This window comes from Echinops telfairi, unplaced genomic scaffold (genome assembly GCF_000313985.2).
Source record: "Echinops telfairi isolate 266 unplaced genomic scaffold, ASM31398v2 ScPeMD7_3533;HRSCAF=4204_0, whole genome shotgun sequence".
Lineage (NCBI taxonomy): Eukaryota > Metazoa > Chordata > Mammalia > Afrosoricida > Tenrecidae > Echinops > Echinops telfairi.
Genome location: NW_022107431.1, coordinates 38,843,215 through 38,859,588, shown reverse-complemented (window position 1 = coordinate 38,859,588; position 16,374 = coordinate 38,843,215). Strand labels below are relative to the sequence as shown.

The 16,374-nt window shown below is 49.2% G+C and overlaps 1 protein-coding gene and 1 pseudogene across 2 annotated transcripts in view; one reads left to right on the top strand and one right to left on the bottom strand.

Annotated features, from left to right (window-relative positions):
- Positions 1-1,700: 1,700 nt before the first annotated feature.
- The window catches only part of AFG1L (AFG1 like ATPase), a 208,213-nt gene continuing 193,539 nt past the window's right edge, over positions 1,701-16,374 (bottom strand). For both annotated transcript variants that reach the window (XM_004701998.2, XM_045294475.1), the window contains exons 11-13: positions 10,628-10,768; positions 5,418-5,531; positions 1,701-3,030 (exon numbers count right to left, since the gene is read on the bottom strand). In XM_004701998.2, the coding sequence (XP_004702055.1) occupies positions 2,899-3,030; positions 5,418-5,531; positions 10,628-10,768 (387 nt within the window). In that variant the 3' untranslated portion in view covers positions 1,701-2,898. The remainder of the gene's footprint in view (positions 3,031-5,417; positions 5,532-10,627; positions 10,769-16,374) is intronic.
- Positions 8,267-8,498, top strand: LOC101659198 (annotated as a pseudogene).

Genomic DNA, 16,374 nt, shown 5'->3' with positions numbered 1-16,374 from the left:
ATGGCACGGTGGTCTCTTTGGGCTTAATTACACATTAGAAACAGGTTTTGGAATTCACCATGTTTTTCTCCTTGTGATCACTGACGTCGGCAAGCCAGCTCACCCACAGCGGCGGAAAGCTAAGAATAACACTGTGATCCAACATTGCTTTTGTTAGGAATTGCCTTCCTTTTCTCTGCTTTGCGCCTTCTAAACCCAGGCGCTAGCCATCATTTTGAGGGCACCCCTCAGCTCTCCGCGCATTCCCCACCACTGTTGGTCTGAGTCCCCTGGTGGGGGAGCAGTCCATGGCAGGACTTGCCCCAAACCACCCTCTTCATGTGGAGATTGTATGCACTCCAAACAGGAGCCTTTGCAGGGAGAGATGTTAGAAAGCCCAGGCAGAAAGATTGGCATGCTGGCAGATGATAGAGAAGAGGCAGGACTCCGGAGAAGAGGGCAGGACTTGAAGTGCCGCTTTCCAGAGCAGGAGTCTGGGTTTCTGTCTCTTGGTAGGAGAACGCCTATCCCGCTTGCTTGTAACCACGGCTGTTTTGTGAGGCTCCTGCTTCTGTTTCTCGTTATAACACAGACCTTGGAGTCAGGAGGTGGGAGCAGGAGGGTGTACATTCCCTCTCACTCGGCGTCCCTTCCTCCTCGAGACCAACCCCCTGCCAGCAGCCCTGCTCTTGGCATAACCCTTAGCCCCAGTTCCAAAGCCTCTTCCCCTGTGGACTCTCTCACAGGCCCGGGGAACAGGACAGGAAATGGGGGGCAGAAGTGGGGACAGGCTCCGGGGACTCTGGAGGAGCCGGAACTATAGTTCTACCCCACAGAAAACCCTTTTATGGCGTCTAAGTTCTTTGGTGCGGACATGCTAGGGCAGCTGCACTGGGCTGGCACTGATAGGGAAGACGGATGGCCCAGGCCCAGTCGGTGTTCCGCCCGTTAGACATGGGGAGCCGACTCCATGACAACAGGCAAAGACGGCCACCCCGAGAATCACACAGGCCTCTGTGCGCTGAGCCAGGGCGCCAGCTAACTGTATTATTGTTTCAGTGGAAAACAAAATTGTGTTTCCGAATACCTGACCCCTGATGGCGATTCTTAACAAAAGAACAGGGGCGGGGCTGGGGGTGGGGTGTTACTGTTGTATCTACACCCATACACTCAGGGACCTTTCTTTCCTCTTTCTGTCGATCAGGCTGTCCATCTGTCTGTCCAGGCCATCTTTTCATTAAGGGACAGAAGCATGGTCAAGTAAGTGTGAAAAGCAAAAAGCTAAGGTTTAAAGAATTAAATATTTTATATTTAGTGACTTCAAAAGCAATGGTTCTGTTACAAATTCATCTCCACTGAATTAAAGAAAGTGAAATTAACATTAAAATGATTTCTTTTTACCTACCCCCAAGTGATAGGCGGCAGTGTGATACAAGACATGACTTCTGTGCCCCAAAGCTGTGACTCCCCGATGCAACTTTCCCCGGGTTTGTTTCTTTGTCAGTAATACCAGCATCATGCGGTACACTCACTGCCAGTGAGCCAATTCTGACTCACAGTGACCCTGCAGAGTGTAGAACTGCTTCTCTGTGTTTCCCAGGTAATGAATCCTTTTGTGAGCAGAAAACCTCAGGGGTCTTCCTCCCACACCAGCGCAACGGCACCAGGGCCCCTCGGATAAAGTTCACAGCTAGCATTAGTTAGTTCTCATCCTGGTTAGTTCTCATCCTGGTTAGTTCTCATCCTGTCTCTAACGTGGGTCCCAAACCCATGCATTGCTTGACTTATGTAGTAGGGTCATGTCCACCATAGGTTGGTGTGGATGGGTTATTAATACATTAAACAGGCTCAATAGGTTTACACAGCTTATTTATATTGACTAGTACAGTACAACCTTTTATTTGAACGGATTCACCTGTGCTGACCCAAACAAGAGCTTGATTTTCAAGAGTTATAATAGCCCCACCTGTTTAAAAGCAGGATCTGGACCCAAGAGTCTCAGCCACGTTTCCCTCTGTGGCAATAGTTAGCAAGGTCGGGTCGTCTTTCAGAGTCAAGAAAAGGCCCCAGTGCAGAGCAGACTTGATTTAAAACAGGTTGGGCAAGTGTTTCCTATTCCCCAGCCAGCCAGCGGCCAGTGGCAGCAGCAGGGGAGGGGTTAGCGTGGGTCCCGGGTGTGGCCTGCTGCAGGGAGCACAAATGCACCCGGTGTGCCGAGGGCCTACCTGTCCACTGCAGACCTGCAGGCCTCCCTTGAGCCGCAGTGCTTCTGCCCCCTTCAAGTTCCATCCTGGGTCTTCAGGATGATGTGCTCTGGGGATTGAACACTCGCGCTCTAAAGCCCACGGTGCCAAAGCCTCATTGCTTCTGCAATCCTGACTTAGCTTGAGATGGGTCCCTGCCTGCCCAGCTGGCGCTCCCTCTGGGGCCAAGGACATACTCTGCCCTGCTGGACACCTGGAGGCGTGGCTTTATGAAGTTCTCATCGCTGTGTTCTGAAACAGTATTCACCTTGTGATCAATAAATCACACCACCTTCCTTGGTTTGAAAAGAAACGGTGCCGCCGATCTTCCTTGGATGAAAGCTGTGATTCTGCAGCCAGACCTTGGGCCACCCAGCCACTCTGGGCCCCTGAGGGTCTGTGCACTTCCTGGGCCACTCAGGCGGACTTACAAGATGCGCACGGGTCCTCCATTGCTTCCCGAAGAGGTGCCACCGACCGGACTCTAAGTAAATACCCCCTCCCCCAGCACCCCAGTACCCCACAAAGTAAGCTTATGAAAAGGGCTTAAATTGATGAATCCGCAACATTTTTTTTACAGCAGTTTTAGCTACCGATGGTCCAGCGAGGATAAAGGGATGGCTTCGAATCTTGCTCGAGGCCGTGTGTCGCTGGCTTGGCTGCGCCGGGAAGGCCGCTACTTCTTGCTGCTGCGGTCGCCCTCGACCCAGTACTGCTCCGTCTGCATCTCCGTGAGCCGGGAGAGTGTTCGCTGGGAGGCAAAGATCTCCTCTTCGCCCGTGAACATGGAAAGGCTTGCCGCTGAGTCCTAGTTAGAAAACAACCCACCCACACACCAATGAAAACGGATGGAACTGAGGACAGGATTCTAAGCAGCTTTTGAAATGACAAACGTTTCTCGAAATAGCTTCACCGGCAGAACTCGCCCACCCTCACAAATCACACCCCCCCACACACGCACAATAAACCCTCAACCCCAACCCCTCCCAAGTATTACGCTCTTTAAGTGCGGAGAAAGCTGGGACCTGTGTAAAGTTGGAAGCCTGTCGGAGAAGGCACACTCAAATAGACCAGAAGCTCCACTGATTGACAGCAACAGCCAGCCAACAGAAGGAATGACCAGGGAAGAATACGTGGAAGGGAAATCATCAAAAGTATTTCTGTCAACACCAGAAACATCCAAATAGGAACGCTTTCCCTTAAAATTAAAGATCTCGGTAAAATTGAATGAAAGAACATTTCCATGAGAAAATGATTTTTCGCTTTTTTCGGAAGTCAAGAACAGCAATGAACAGCTGTGCCGACAAGCTGGGAGGCTTTGGCTAAGGTCCTTCTCGGAAGCATCGGGGGCAGGGCAGGCTCCACACCTGTGGGGAAGGTGGAGGCCCAGTCTCCGAGGCAGTTTTCCAAAAGGTCCCCAGTGGGCTCTTCCTTTACAAAGGCCACTGCTGCTCTGGGTGTCTCGTGGTTGCTGAAAGGCTGGATCCCTCCAGGCAGGGTTAAGTGGGGGGTCCTGTCCCTGCAGGCTGCTGGCCAGTCCAGCACTGGTACCACTCATGTTGGCTCATGGCCACTAGGGGGCTTGTATTTTCTTCTCTTTGCTGAGGGGAGTGGTTGGTTCTTAGGCTCTTTCCGAGAAAAATCCTGGACTCCTAAATCTATCTTCCCTGGGAGGTGCTATTCTGATTTCTTCATATATTATGACCCCCAACTCATGAGCATAATCTGCCTTGTGTCTGAATCCAGGTCTTGAGGGGTGTAGGGAAATAATAGCCAAATGATTGAAAGAATTGTAGAAGCCAAGAAAATGTAGCTCTTTGTTAAGGGTTAAACTCTGTCCCTTCCCCTGCCCCCATATATGCATTGAACCCTATGCCCCATATCTGTAAATGATCGTGCTCAGAAGTAGGGTTGTACATGTTGCTCATTGGGCCACAACCAAGGAGGGTGGGTTCCAAATCTAATCACTTCTGAGTCATGAAAAGATCAGAATGGACAAAGACACACACAGGAGAAAGACAGCCGACAATGGCAGATCGGCAAGGCTTGCTGGCAGCAACCAGAAGTTGAACCAGACAAGACAGGACTCCCCACCCCCACCTTCCCGAGTCTGTGACTTTTGCCCCCAAGCGTCCTGGAGTGGAAGAGGGTGGACTCTGTCCTTCAGACTCACTCGCTGTGGTATCCCTGTTGCGGCAGCACTAGTAACTAGGACCCCCGCAAATGTACTCTTTCAAATGATCAAGGGCAATCTACACACCTACTCATTGCTCCTAGAGGACCCTCCCCTTCAGAAAGTCCCAGCCCAGTCGACTGTTTATTTCTGCATATCGGGTTAAGTGATCGCATCTTGAAAATTCACTTTTCAAAGGACCACTTGATATGATTCTCCCACGTTCTGAAGCATGCCTTTTTTGTACTCAGGTCAGTGAGGAACTATTTTCTCCTTCAAAATGGCCTTTTACCTCAGGGATTTGGAGAATTGCGAGGGCGTGGGCAGAGACTTTGTAAAGCTTGACTTGTCTCTAATTGAGAAAGATGTTGTGTAAGGTTCTTAGAACGCAAGGAAAGGTGGTTGCTTCTGCAGGCGTGGGGTCTGTTGATCACCAGGCTTGTAAGTTCTGGGAGGACTGGGCCAGCACTTGCTTTTCCTTAGAGAGTGTTCCAGAGTCTGGTACCCATAGATGCTCCACCCACAGGTGGGATACAACTCCTGATCTACTTTTAAAATACGGGCCTGGTTGGCCCTCCACAGTCCCAGCAGAGCCAGTTCACCCACATGGATATTGTATTATGCCCTTGACAAGTTCAGAAACATGGGGAAGAATCTGCAGAAAAGGCAGCGTGGCACAGCAGAATGAGCTAGGGCAGTTGCCCCAAGACACACGTGCCCTGGCATCCACCTCTGACCTGGCATCCAGCAGCTGTTTGGCTGCAGCTCACCTCTTTGGCCTTGAGTCTGCCAGATGTCAAACCAAGTGCGGGGCTACTGCTCAGTTTCCTCGCTCTCTAAGATGGCAGTTTTCTACGTCAGTGAGGTTGGGAATGCTCAGTGGGCTAGGATGGCCTTAGGAGAAAGCAGCAAGCCAGTGGTAAGACGCATACTGCATTCCTTCTTCAAGATGCAGCTATGTATCAGACCCAAACCAATTAAGCTGTTTTATCATAAAAAGAGATTATGTTAATATCGCCTACCTGGCTCAGCCCCAAATCATCCATCAGTATTCTGCTTTGCTCCAACTCACTGTCGTGATGTTGATGCAAAAATAGGCTGGAGAGAGGCGTCTCCGCAGAGCAAATTATTCGCACCTGAGAGAGAGAGGAGCACGAGAGAATGGAGCTGCCCCTTACACGGCACAAGTTGACGTTCACCAGCAAACCTCCCCATAATACACATCTGTTAACTTTCACTGTACAAAATGTCCACATCCCACCCCCCTGGGAGTTTGTATCTCTAAAATGAGATTACTCTTCAATAGAGTCCTTCCCACACATCTTGTACCATCCTGGGAAATAGGGAGTCAAAGGTCCACTGGGGCAGCTCAGGCCCAGAGAGGTCTCCGCTCCTAACATCAGCTGTAACCTTCTGGTTTCAAGCGCAGTGCCCTTGCTGTCATGCTGTGATGTTGACATTTATCCCTGGGTGTCTGGAGCCAGATTATGTCCCAAAGATGTCCCCAGAAGCACTGGAGAGAGGTTACCACTTGGCCACATAGCCGACTGCTATGGTAATCATGCCTTGGGTTTCTGGAACTGACACCATATACCGGTGCCCTATCAGGACAGTCTGAAAAAGGATTAAGATCTACATGAATATTTCCTGGACATTCCGTATATAAGTGAGTGCCTAGGTGACCATATATTTTTAAATGGCCTTTTATCAATGTTGTGCCCACTCGCCGTATTATATAAAACACCTCTCTTGATGCTTAGAGTCCTGGCTTTGTTTTCAGAATTCATTTTACCTTTTAAAATCACAATTTTTAAGTACAACTAAATCCATCGCTTCTCTTGACACTGGGGGCTGGCTTTTCCATACCCAATGACCTTCGACCTGCGGCGGTGGTGGTGGGTGGCATTAAGTGGGCACCGACTCGGTGGCCTGCGGTAGGAGAGCACAGCCTGCTCCTCGGCCCTGCGCCGTCCTGCCAGTGTTGCTGGGCTTCATTCAGCCCACGGTTGCAGCCCCAGTCAGCCCGTCTGACGGAGGGGCTCCCTCGGTCTGGTCTATCATTGTCTACCACAATGTCCTTCTCCAGAGGCTGGTCCTTCCTGAGGACACCCCCAAAGTAGGCAAGAGGAGGCTCACCCTATCACGTCTAGGGAACACTCTGGCCATATTTCCTCCAAGGTTGCTACCTTCTCTTACAAGCTCTTTTCTCCTCGGATGGCACACTCATTCATGACCTCAAGGGGAAAACCATTACTCACAAATTTCCTTTCCAGAACAATGTCTGTTGAAGGGCCCCCAGTTTCTACAACACACCATTGCAACTGCTTTTTATAAAAAGCATCTAAATGCAAAATGCGTGACTGAGGGAAAGCAGTTGTAAGGCAAGGGGCTCGGGCATTCTGGCCGATTGCTGGGGAGAACTCCCTTCCTGGCAGGAAGAGGAGAAACCCTGGGGTAAGGGATGGGAGTCAAAAACCTTCTTGATGGTATCTGAGATAGTTTATTGTGCCAGCCTGGCCGAGATTAACTGAAGGGCAGAGAGATAAAGGGCTTGGTGAGTCTCGCCTTTCTTGTCTCCCGCTCTTTGATCATCGGACCAGTGTGTGGCTGCCTTGCTTGTCCTGTGCCTCAATTTAAAGGCTACACTACCTGTGGGACGCCTAGCCTGTGGACTGTGTGGCTGTAAGTTGAGGTCCCTTTAAGAGATCGCTGGAGCTGGGGACTGGCAGTTGGTGACCTGCCTTCTGATTGGCTGCTGTGCTGACATAGCTTAGCTCTCTCTATAAATAGAGGAAGATCTGGCAGCAGATCTTGAAGGACTAGTCTTGAAGGACTGCTAGTCTCTCACAACTCTCTCACGGGTGTGAGTTGAATTGAGCCATTTGTAGTGCCTTATAATTTAACTGTTTCTTCCTTGTATTATATATTTATCTGTATATGATTTAACAGTTCATTTCTTGTTATATATCTAATTATCTTTATAAATAAATATATTAAATTATCAGCAATTTGGTTTTATCTCTCTAGAGAACCCTGTCTAACACATTATCCTTCACTAAAATTAAAAAATACATACGAAGCTTGTCAATTTGTCACTTCTCTAGTCTCCTCTGAAAGGACCAGCCCTCTAAAGCAAAGTGCCCCCTGCCAGCCTCCCTCCTGTCATTCCAGACTCCTCCTGGTCACTGTAGGGCACAGTCTTCGCATGAGCACCTGGCAAAGGAAGCCACTAACAAACCAATGAGTCTTGATCCCCGACTTTGGGGTTCCCAGTCTCCTGTTCACAGGTGTGCTGGCCCTATGGGAGCACACAAAGGGTTTTCAAGTCATGCCCTATGGCTGGCTGGGCCTCCTTCGAGGGCCTCCCATCCACATCCCAGCATGGGTGCTGCCATTCACCCTGTGCCCGGAGTTCAGCCATCGTGACTCAGCATTTATTGGGAACACTAGAGGAGCTTGGGAACATGCGGGTCAGAGGCTCCACCGCTGCCTTTCATCGGCTGACACAGCAAGAGAAAGGGGCTCTGAAGCCAGCTCTTCAGTAGCCCAGATGATTCTGATGTGGGTGGTCTCCTGAGGGACTGCCGCAGACCCAAGTCTCCATCACAGACCAGCTGTCTCACCCCTGGACTCTCTCAGCACCATACTCCTTTCTCTTTCGCTCTCCCCCAGCGTGGGCTTTTGTGCATAGCTGATGGTTGTTTCCGGACTGGCCTATAAACTGCACACAGGCGGGGACCATGCTTGCCCCTGCTTGTCACTGACTAGTGCCTCTCTGCGCTAGGCATGATAAAGACTGCTGCATGGAGCCTGCAACGTCAGACAGAACCAGGGGACGCAACCTAGGCAGGCCGGAGCCGCTGCTGTCGCCATGACCCGCGGTAACCAACGCGAGCCTGCCTGCCGGAAGAATATGAAAGCAGAGCGACTCGGTTGAAGGAAAGCGCCGAGATGACGGGCTTTCTGCTGCTGCCCGCAAGCAGAGGGACTCGGAGATCATGCAGCAGAAGCAGAAGAAGGCAAAAGAGAAGAAGGAGGAACCCAAGTAGCTTTGTGGCTTCGTGTCCAACCCTCTTGCCCTCCGCCTGTGTGCCTGGAGCCCGTCCCACCACGCTCGCGTTCCTCCTGCAGTGCTACAGGTCCCAGCACCGATGGCATGCCCTTTGCCCTGAGTCTGCAGCGGGTCCTTTTGTCCTTCCTTCCCCTCGGGTAGCCCCTCTCCCCCTGGACCACACCTGGGGGTGAGGGGGTTACCCCTTCCCAGTGTTTTTATTCCTGTGGGGTTCCCCCCACAGTATTAAACGTAGCTTTGTTAAAAAAAAAAAAAAGACTGCTGCATGGAAGAATAAAGGAAACACGGAAATCTCTCCCCTCTCCCCCTGCAGGTTCTATTACTGATCCTCTCTCCCCAGAGCCCCTTCGCATTTTAGAACCATTGCTCTATTGCCGTACAAGGGATGGGGAGATGAGTAGTTGTACCCAACATCAAAGTAATTATCTAAATGAACTTTAACATGGATTAACCTTCACCTTACATCTATCTCTACAGGTCCTACTCCTAGAGGCTCACCTGTGTTACTGTGTGCCGGCTAACATTCTAAGTGCTCTGATATTTGTTTCACCCATTCAGGTAAGGACTAGTGTTATTCCCTTCTTACAGAGAAGAAAATGGGAGCTCAGGGGAGCTACCTTGGTCTTCAGAGTAGCCAGCCTGACCCCACGACCCATTCCGTAACCACTGGACAATACTGCCTCTGATGCCCAGCCACTGGCTCTGCAATTCACCATTACAAAGAGCCAAGCCTCACGGTGCTGTCTTGCTAGTGACAGAGTGAGTGTCTGGGTCGCAAGGAGAGCGAGCTCCCAGACTGAGAACCCTTGTGGCATTCACTCACGTGTTCACTCCTCATTCGATCAGGCAAGGTTTACTCCTGCTTGAGTTATTCTTCTTTTCCAAAGTATATTATTTTTATTTTATTTTGTTACTATTATTTTAAATTATTTTATTGGGGGCTTGTACAGCTCTTATCACTATGCATCCATCCATCCACTGTGTCAAGCACATTTGTACATTTGTTGCCATCATCATTTTCAAAACATTTTTTTTTCTATTTGAGCCCTTGGTATCAGCTCATTTTTCCCTTCCCTCATGAACTCTTGAAAATTTATAAATTATTATTATTTTTTCATGTCTCACACTGACCAATGTCTCCCTTTACCCAGTTTTCTGTTGTCTTTCCCCTGGGAGGGGGTTAAATGTTGATCATTGTGATCCATTCCCCCTTTCTACCCCACCTTCCCCTTACCTCCCTGGGATTGATACTTTCATTATTAATCCTGAGGGGTTTATCTGTCCTGAATTCCCTGTTTCCAGCTCTTATCAGTACTAGTGTACATGCTCTGGTCTAGTCATTTGTAAGGTAGAATTGGGGTCATGATAGTGAGGGAAGGACGCATTAAAGAACTAGAGGAAAATTGTATGTTTCATCAGTGCTATACTGCACCCTGACTCATCTGTTCCTGAAACCCTTCTGTAAAGGGGTGTCCAGTTGCCTACAGATGGGCTTTGGGTCCCCACTCTGCACTCCCCCTCATTCACAATGATATGATTTTTTGTTCTTTGATGCCTGATACCTGATCCTATCACACCTCGTTGTCATACAGGCTGGTGTGCTTCTTCCATGTGGACTTTGTTGCTTCTCAGCTAGATGGCTGCTTGTTTATCTTCAAGCCTTTAAGAGCCCAGACGCTATATCTTTTGATAGCTGAGCACCAAGAGCTTTCTTCACCACATTTGCTTATGCACCCACTTTGTCTTCAGTGATCGTATCGGGAAGGTGAGTATCATGGAATCGTGCTTGATAATTGATGGGGCACTCACCCTGGACAAGGTATTACACTGCACATCCTTACAGATGTGACACACGACCCATCTGGGAATGGGGGAAATTGTTGGTATGGCCAAGTGTTTTGTGAAGTGAGCTTTACTATGCTACATTTGTTACTAGTAGTAATAATACTACTCATACAACATACAGCTGTGCCCAGTATTGTTTCAAATGCTTCACAGAAGTTAGCTAATTTAGTCCTTGGGAAGTGTTTGCTACTGTTCCTCCCAGTTCACAGCCAAGGGAACTGAGGCAAAGATGGATGAATTAATGGGAGAGCCAGGCGCAATTTTTAGTCCAGAGTCCGAAATATTTCCCTCTGGAGCCATGTGCTACATCCTTACCTTGAAATCATAAAAGTTATCGATGAGAGTTATGAACCTCCGAGCTTGAGTCCTCTTTGCCAGGGTGAATTGTGGAATGTTTCGTACAAACACGGTATCAAAATTCCTCGAGAGTTCCAAGTAGTCACTGGCCCCAAGCGGCTGTAATGAGAATGAAATAAGTAACATGGAGGGGGGTGGGGACAGTTACAAACCCCTTCTGGTTGCCCTTGGATGAACTGAGTCTGAAAACGCCTCTCTTGTCCTGGGCGGGAGATTTAAGGTCACAGGACCAAATGGGGCAATGTTTTCAGAGTGACATAAAAGGGGGGCAGATGAGAAGACAAGAGCATGCTGGGAGGTGTAAAAGTATCTCTGGCCAATGACCTCAGCCAGTACCCGCACAAGAAGCTTCAGTCTTGATACCAGGTGGAGAGCCTTCAGTCTTGATTCCAGGTTCACCGTTTTTGTTTCTTTTTACCTCCCTGACATTATTTGGACTCCATTCAAACATGGCCTGATGAACCCTGCCTGTGACTGAACTGCAAGCTGCACCCTCCCGTCAGGTGGAACCGCTGCATACGGACATGCTGGAGGGTACTGCACACCATGAGACCGCCATCTGCTTCCCGGTGACAATGCCTTCGGTGTCATTAATGGCATCACTGTTTGGGCAAGTCGAAGATGTTGCAAACATCTGGGAGAAAGCCAGGAGCTCAGACCCCACCGTAACTCAAAGCAACACGTGCCTTCTGGGAAATCAGAGGTGTTCAGACTGTGAGTGCTCCCCCGCCCATCTCCACCCCCCAAAATAAAGATTCCCAAAGGTGCCAGCTACAAATGTGAAGCTCTAGTTATTGAACCGTGAGTCTAACTTAAGGAACATCTTTTTTTAAAATCATTTTATTAGGGGCTCATACAACGCTTATCACAATCCATACACACATCAATTGTGTAAAGCGCATTTGTACATTCATTGCCCTCGTCATTCTCAAAACATTTCCTCTCCACTAAGCCCCTGGCATTAAGTCCTCATTTTTCCCCTCCCTCCCCGCTCCCCCTCCCTCACGAGCCCTTGATAATTTATAAATTATTATTTTGTCATATCTTGCCCTGTCCGACGTCTCCCTTAAGGAAAATCTTAACAGCTATCTGCATGCACTTCTTTTTTTTTGGGGGGGGGGCAGTAATTTTCCCAGGAAATATTACTTCTATGTATTTTAAGTTGTGTGGGTATGATTGCCCTCTGTCATCAGCACACGGTGAGCAGAGGCTGAAGATGTTTCTGGCCCCCCTCCTCCAGAGACGTCATGGGCCGGGAGCTGCCACAAGCGTTCCCCAAGATGACTACAAGTGGTCCCCAAGGTGCAGAGGCTGAGCCTCCTCGATGTCAGGCAGATCCCTCCACCCCCACCCCCCCACTGATCAGAAATGTCTCCCACACACGTGGGGGCTTCATCTGCAGCGCTCAGGCAGATGTAGCAGCTATGGGCCCTCAGGAAAAGGAGCACAAAAATGACCTTAAACGATGTCCCTTCCTCCTACCTCCTCTCACCAACCCCAAACAAGTGGGAGTCCTAGATGGGGAGCCTCTGCCTTCGGACCCAATGGCTGACCTTGCTGAGACTCCCCCACTCACCTCAGCCAGGGAGGGATTAGATGGTGTCATTTTTATTGGGTTGGATCCTGACTATTTTATAGGGGAGCCCTGCTGTCAGGCTGTCCCAGGGTTGTGTATGCCCGTGTAGCCAGGAGCAAGGGTTCTCACTGCCTGGGTTTGAATCTTCAGTTTGTTACTTAGTAACCAGGGCCTTTCACAAGTTGGCAGTCCCGGATGGGATAAATTGCTACCATGTTGGTGGCTAACCACACGGCTGAGGGTTTGAGTCTACCCAGAAGCACCTCAGAGGAAAGGCCTGGAAATCAACTTTCGAAACCAATATTGAAACCCCTATTGGACAGCTCGGCTTGGGTAGATACAGGATTGCTAGGACGGGAAGCTCCCAGGCAAAGGGCGTTCATTTGCATGTTAACACATTGCCCGGTCCTTAGTTTTCCATCTGTAAAGTAGGCATTTGATTCCTACCTCACAGAATTGTGAGCATGAAATTAAAAATAATAATACACATGAGCATCAAACACCGTGCCTGGGGCACACGCCAGCACTCCACCACTCTGGCTCTTCCTCTTATTTTGAGCTCACACGATCGGGCTCAGTACAAGCGAGTTGAGGATGCACAGATGTGTGGTTTCCATTGCAGAGCGTTGAGTGGATTCCCGCTCCTGGGGGTGGGGGGCCCTACAGCACTCCCATGGGGGTTCCAGGGCTGCAGCCTTTCACAGATGCAGCCCACCATGCCTTCCTCTTGAAGGGCAGGCACTGGATTCAGACAACTGACCCTTTGGTTAGCAACCATGTGCTCAGCCACAACATGCCGACAGGCTCTTTCCAGCCTCACCTTTGTCATCGTTGTTGTTGTTGGTGGTGGTGGTGCCTCCAAATCTGCTCTGGTTCATAGCGACCCCACATCCAAGCCCAGTCTGGTCCTGCCCCATCCTCCCCATTCTCAGCAGGACCGCTTAACTGGGTTCTGCTACCAACTGTATCCCAAACCTAATGGCAGCTTTCAATCCAGCTTCCTGTCGTTGGACCAGACTAGACCAGACAGTGGAAGAGCCGGTGCAAATCTCTTCATCCCTCCCCCCGCCCCCAACTTATGTGCAACGGACATCGTTTGTGAGGGAAAAAGGGAAGGCAAACGGACAGCTCCCACAGTGAGACCGGTACTCTGAGGGGGCACACACCACTTTTTGGGAAAGTAGAATCATGTCTCATTTTCATAAATAGGAAAGAATACATAAAAATATAAAGCCTCATTTAAAGTCTGTAGCTATGTGTAATTAAGCTCGCTGTGTATGCATGGATGTGATTTCTATCAGTGTAACGACATGCCCAAAGAAAATCATTATCAGAAGTACACTGAAGTGCCTAGGGCAACTGAAAATCAGAATTTTGCCCACTCAGCTATTCTACAAATTATATACCTTTCTCTGTGTAGGTTTCCATTTGCCATGATATTAGCAAATATCCCTTTCTCCCTTATCCCTAAAACACTTATGTGCTTGTTCAGGTAAAGAAAACAAAGCTTAATATAGTTAATGATCTCCTTTTAAAACAGAAGAATGGTCATTAATACAAAAAGAGGGGCATGGAGGCAGTAGTTGTGCGGGGCTGCCATGTGGATTCCAACTTACAGAGTGGCCCTACACAAGCAGAGTCAAGCATTGCCTGTCCCTGGGCCACCCTTGCGCTGGTCGCTCTTTTGAGCTTGCTGTGGGAGTCACTGTGCCAATTCGTCTCTCGGAGGGTCTTTATGGTTGACTCTCCTTCTCCAGGGACTGGCCAAACTAAGTGAGGCAATGTCTCACCAGCCTCACTTCTAAGGAGCAACACAGGACTCCTTTCTTTACAACCACAAGAAAGAAGAGCGAAATATATTCATCAATATATATATTTCATATCTCCAAATATATTCTTCAAATATATTTATTTAAGAAGGGAGTCTTTCTGCTATGAGCAATTAGTTCCAATAAGATTGATTTAAAATATGAGGCTCAGGGTGATTGGGTTTTTAAAAAGTAAATATTCAAAGAGTATAGTTTCTTATCTGGCTTTGAGGTTGAAATATTCAAGAAGTAAGACTCAGACCTTCAGGACTGAGTTTGGTGTGAGCTGAGAGATTCTTATGAATCAAAGAGAGGGCTGGGTGGAGCAGAGTAGCAGGATTCCCCAATAGTCCACATTCCACGTGGAGGACTATGTGTCTACTTGATCAGCCACCGTGTACTTGGAGTTCATGTGCTATCTCCTTTTTGATTCAGCAGCTATCCACCAGGCAGAGCCATCTTCTGGAGCAATATTGACCGGGGCCATCACGTGCCACTGGGTGACACAACAGGATGGTCAGGGTTCCTGCCTTAGGAAAACTGACATTCTAGCTTGGGGTGGGAGAGGAGGTGGAACAAGAAAGCCAACAAATGAAAGAGCTAATGACAGACGATGCGAAGAACCCCTGCTAAGCAAACACACCCTGCGATGCTGCTCCTGGGAGGCGGACTAGGGCTGAGGCTGGTCAGAGCATTGAGGGAGCTCCTCATTGAGGTGGAAGCCAACGGGGGACCAGAAGGAACATGCTCTAGGAATGTGTTTCCCACAGAAGACTCCCACCCCTGAAGACTGGACTCCCCAGAATCCCAAGGTATCAGAGCCCTGTTCAAAATGCCCACTACTTCCAACAACCAGACCATCACAGCTGGAAGCCTGTGAGCCGACGCCAGCACTTTCTCCCAGTTCGTGTGTTTCCAGGATGGACACCTTAGGAGTTTAGAGCAAATTGAGCCTAAACGTTTTTCCCCAGCAAAGGACCACTGCTGAAGACCGGCTAAATCCTACCATTCCAGCAAGCTGGAAAGGGATGCCCTCCCTCCCACCCCCGCCGATTTTAATAGACTTTAATTTTAATTGCAGGCTTACAGAAAATGTGTTCCGCTGTACTCCCATCCCGACCCCAGATCTCCTTGTATTATCGCTTGCATTGGTGTGGGACTGCTAGTGACAAGTGAGAGCCCTGGCTGGCACTGTCATGGTTTCCTGTTGGGCCGCTAAGCACAAGGCCAGCAGGGGGAACCCAGCTGCTGTCCTGCTGGAGAAAGACAGTCTCAGAAAGCCGCAGGAGCGATTCTACTCCGTCCTAGACAGTTACTGTGAGTTGGAATCAACTCGATGGCATTGAGGTTGGCCTCTTTTTGTGGTTGTTACAACGGATGCGCCCGTGCTCACTGCTGTGCGATCCGTTCTGACTGGGGCAACCGCAGTGAGAAAGGGTAGGGCTGCCCAGTGGGTTCTGAAGACAGGAAGCATTTGCCGGAGTAGAATGCTTCATCTTTCTCCTGTGGAGCGGCTGGGGGATGCCAACTACTGACCTTGCAGTTAGCAGCCCAACTGGTAACCCAGGTCCGGAGGGGGGGCGCCCCCCCCCCCCAAGGCTCCAATGTGGATACATTGTTACGAACTCAAATCCCTCACAACAATCAACAGCCTGAGCCAAGGGCAGCCCTGGTCAAAAAGCACAGCTCAGAAGACAGAAAGGGGCGGGAAAGAAATACACGTGGAAACAGGGATCCCAGAGAGGAAGTAGGAAGAGTGGAGTTCTGTTACACGGAGGGGACCCGGAAATTAACTCCCAAACCCAAAATGTGCGGATGCTGTTGAATGGGGGACTAAAGTGCTTTGTGAGGTTTTACTGAAACCACATTCTCAACACAGAAACAAAATAAACTGCCATCGGGTCGATTCCACCTCGTGGTGACGCTATAGGACAGGGCAGAACTGCTCGTGGTGGTTTCTGAGACAAACTTGGTGTCTGTTGCCCAAGGAGCTTCTGGGAGTTTTGAACTGCTGACCTTGTGATTAGCAACCCAACACATAACCATATTAGTAGGTAAAAAAAAGTTCCTGGAAGTTAATTAAAGGCTACACAGGTAACGGGATGCAGAGCTGATGGGTGAGCTGAATCCAAACGCAATGCTTTTCTGATGAAGACAGAATGTTTTATTCTTCCGTTGTAAAAAAAAAATAAAAGCAGAAAGAAGCTGTATTAGTCTGGGTACTTTGGAGAAACAAATCCACGGCGACTCACGTATAAGAGAGAGTTTTATGTAAAGAAAGTGTGCATCACGAAAACATCCCAACCCAATGCTGCCCAAGC